Here is a 1,785-nt window from a genome sequence, read left to right as displayed (position 1 = left end):
TTTTATTGATTTCAGAGAGGAAGGGAGAGGAAGAGAGAGATAGAAACATCCATGATGAGAGAGAATCATTGATCAGTGCCTCCTGCACACCCCACACCAGGTATCAAGCCCGCAACCGCGCATATGCCCTGATCAGGAATCCAGGTTCATCGATGTTCAACCACTAAGCCACCACGGCCAGGCAAGAACTTACGCCTTTGTATCAGTGGTTTTCAAACCTTGCAGCCCAAGGTGTGGTGGTGGCATACCACCACTTCTAGAACCTCAGGTCCAGTCTGAGCCTGGCAGAATCAGAATCTGCATTTTAAGATCCTCATGTGATCCACATACATATTAACTACTGAGAAATACTGTTCTACAGGGCAGTCCTAATCTGAAAAACTTGGAAGAATAACAACACCCCATCTAAATGGCCTGTTTCACTTATAGAAGTACTTAGAAAGAGGTTTAGAATGTGTTTGCTTTTATTATGAATATAAAATATACATACGACATAAGATACATTTACACATTTACAATTTGCCGTTACTTTCATCTTTTTGAGCAAATCCCATTCTGCATGGCCCCGTTGCCCACTCCTTCCACTGCACTCCGCTCACACTCGCAACATCCGCTTCACCTTAGCACAGTGCGTGACTTGGTAAGGAATACCAGGCCCAGCCGGAAAACGGCTGGCTTTCCTGTCCTTCTCTTCCATGCTACTGTTTCCGTCACTGTATGCTTTTCCATTGCCTCAGACTTCAGCAGTAAAAATTCAGGAGAAAAGAGGGCGGCAATAATCACCTTTGTCTCTTAGAAACACCTTGAAATATCCTACGTGAGTGAGGTGACACATAGGCAGCCACTGAGCACTGCTCATTGGCATGGGTTACGGACTATCTACGGGAAGGCTCTGGAGCGTTGTGTACGAATCAAGCTCTGCCCACCAAACGGATGAGCATAAAGAATCTGAGTATCAGTGATAGTGGAGTTCATTTAAGAATAAATAAGTAAATGCACAGGAATAGATACAAATAAATAGAGTGGGTCGCCCTAAGGGAAATTTCAATGCCTATGTCCCAGTGCTTTCTTGAAACTTTACAAGGTGCAGCCTGACCATAGGTTGATGAGGAGAAGCAGGGTTTTGTAACTAAGTTGCTCTTCTCTGGGGCCCGGCCTTCCAAAGACCACCGGTGAGGAGCAGCTGAAGAAAGCCCGTGGTCGGTCGGTCGGTCGGTCGTGTCTCCTAGAACGCAGCTATGCGAGAGGTCTTGTAGGAGTTCTCTTTGAGGCTGTCAAATATCGCTTTGGTTCCGTTCTGCCAGTGTAACACCAGGTCCATCGGGGTCTTCCCAGCCTAATCAAAACAGATGAGGAAATTTGACTTCCAGATGGGAGGCATCTATAAATTCTCATCCTTCTCAAGATATGTTTAATGAGGTAATGGATGGGTGTGTGTTACTGGAGTGTTTTATGCTTTCTTCTGTGAGGGATTTGCCGTTTTTATTCAAACCAGTCTTTCACTGTTTCTCATGGAAATTGCTTTTGGCATTTCAGATGAGCAATTTTTTCCCCCTATGGGACTATTTCAGGTATTAATAAAAATCCCCAGTTCCTATCAATTTGTAAAATGACTCCTTGATTGATAAAAACTGGTGGTAACCCAGCTGCTTCGACGCCTTGGCTTAAATACTCAGGAACTGCTCAGAACTATTACTGCTCCAGGGGGTAGATTTTTCACAACTAGTTACATTGAGCTCTCTCCCAGGAAATTTTACTTTTCTGGAGGTGACATCAATGACATGT

At 44.5% G+C, this 1,785-nt stretch overlaps 1 protein-coding gene across 1 annotated transcript in view; it reads right to left on the bottom strand.

Moving 5' to 3' along the window:
• Positions 1–442: 442 nt before the first annotated feature.
• ANKRD1 (ankyrin repeat domain 1) overlaps positions 443–1,785 on the bottom strand; it is a 9,009-nt gene continuing 7,666 nt past the window's right edge. The window contains 1 exon segment of the mRNA XM_014456981.2: positions 443–1,336. Coding sequence (XP_014312467.1) covers positions 1,226–1,336 — 111 coding nt within the window. The 3' untranslated portion in view covers positions 443–1,225.

This window comes from Myotis lucifugus, unplaced genomic scaffold (assembly GCF_000147115.1).
Source record: "Myotis lucifugus unplaced genomic scaffold, Myoluc2.0 scaffold_66, whole genome shotgun sequence".
Lineage (NCBI taxonomy): Eukaryota > Metazoa > Chordata > Mammalia > Chiroptera > Vespertilionidae > Myotis > Myotis lucifugus.
Note: the sequence above shows the minus strand (reverse complement) of the source record. Positions and strands in the feature narration are given on the sequence as shown.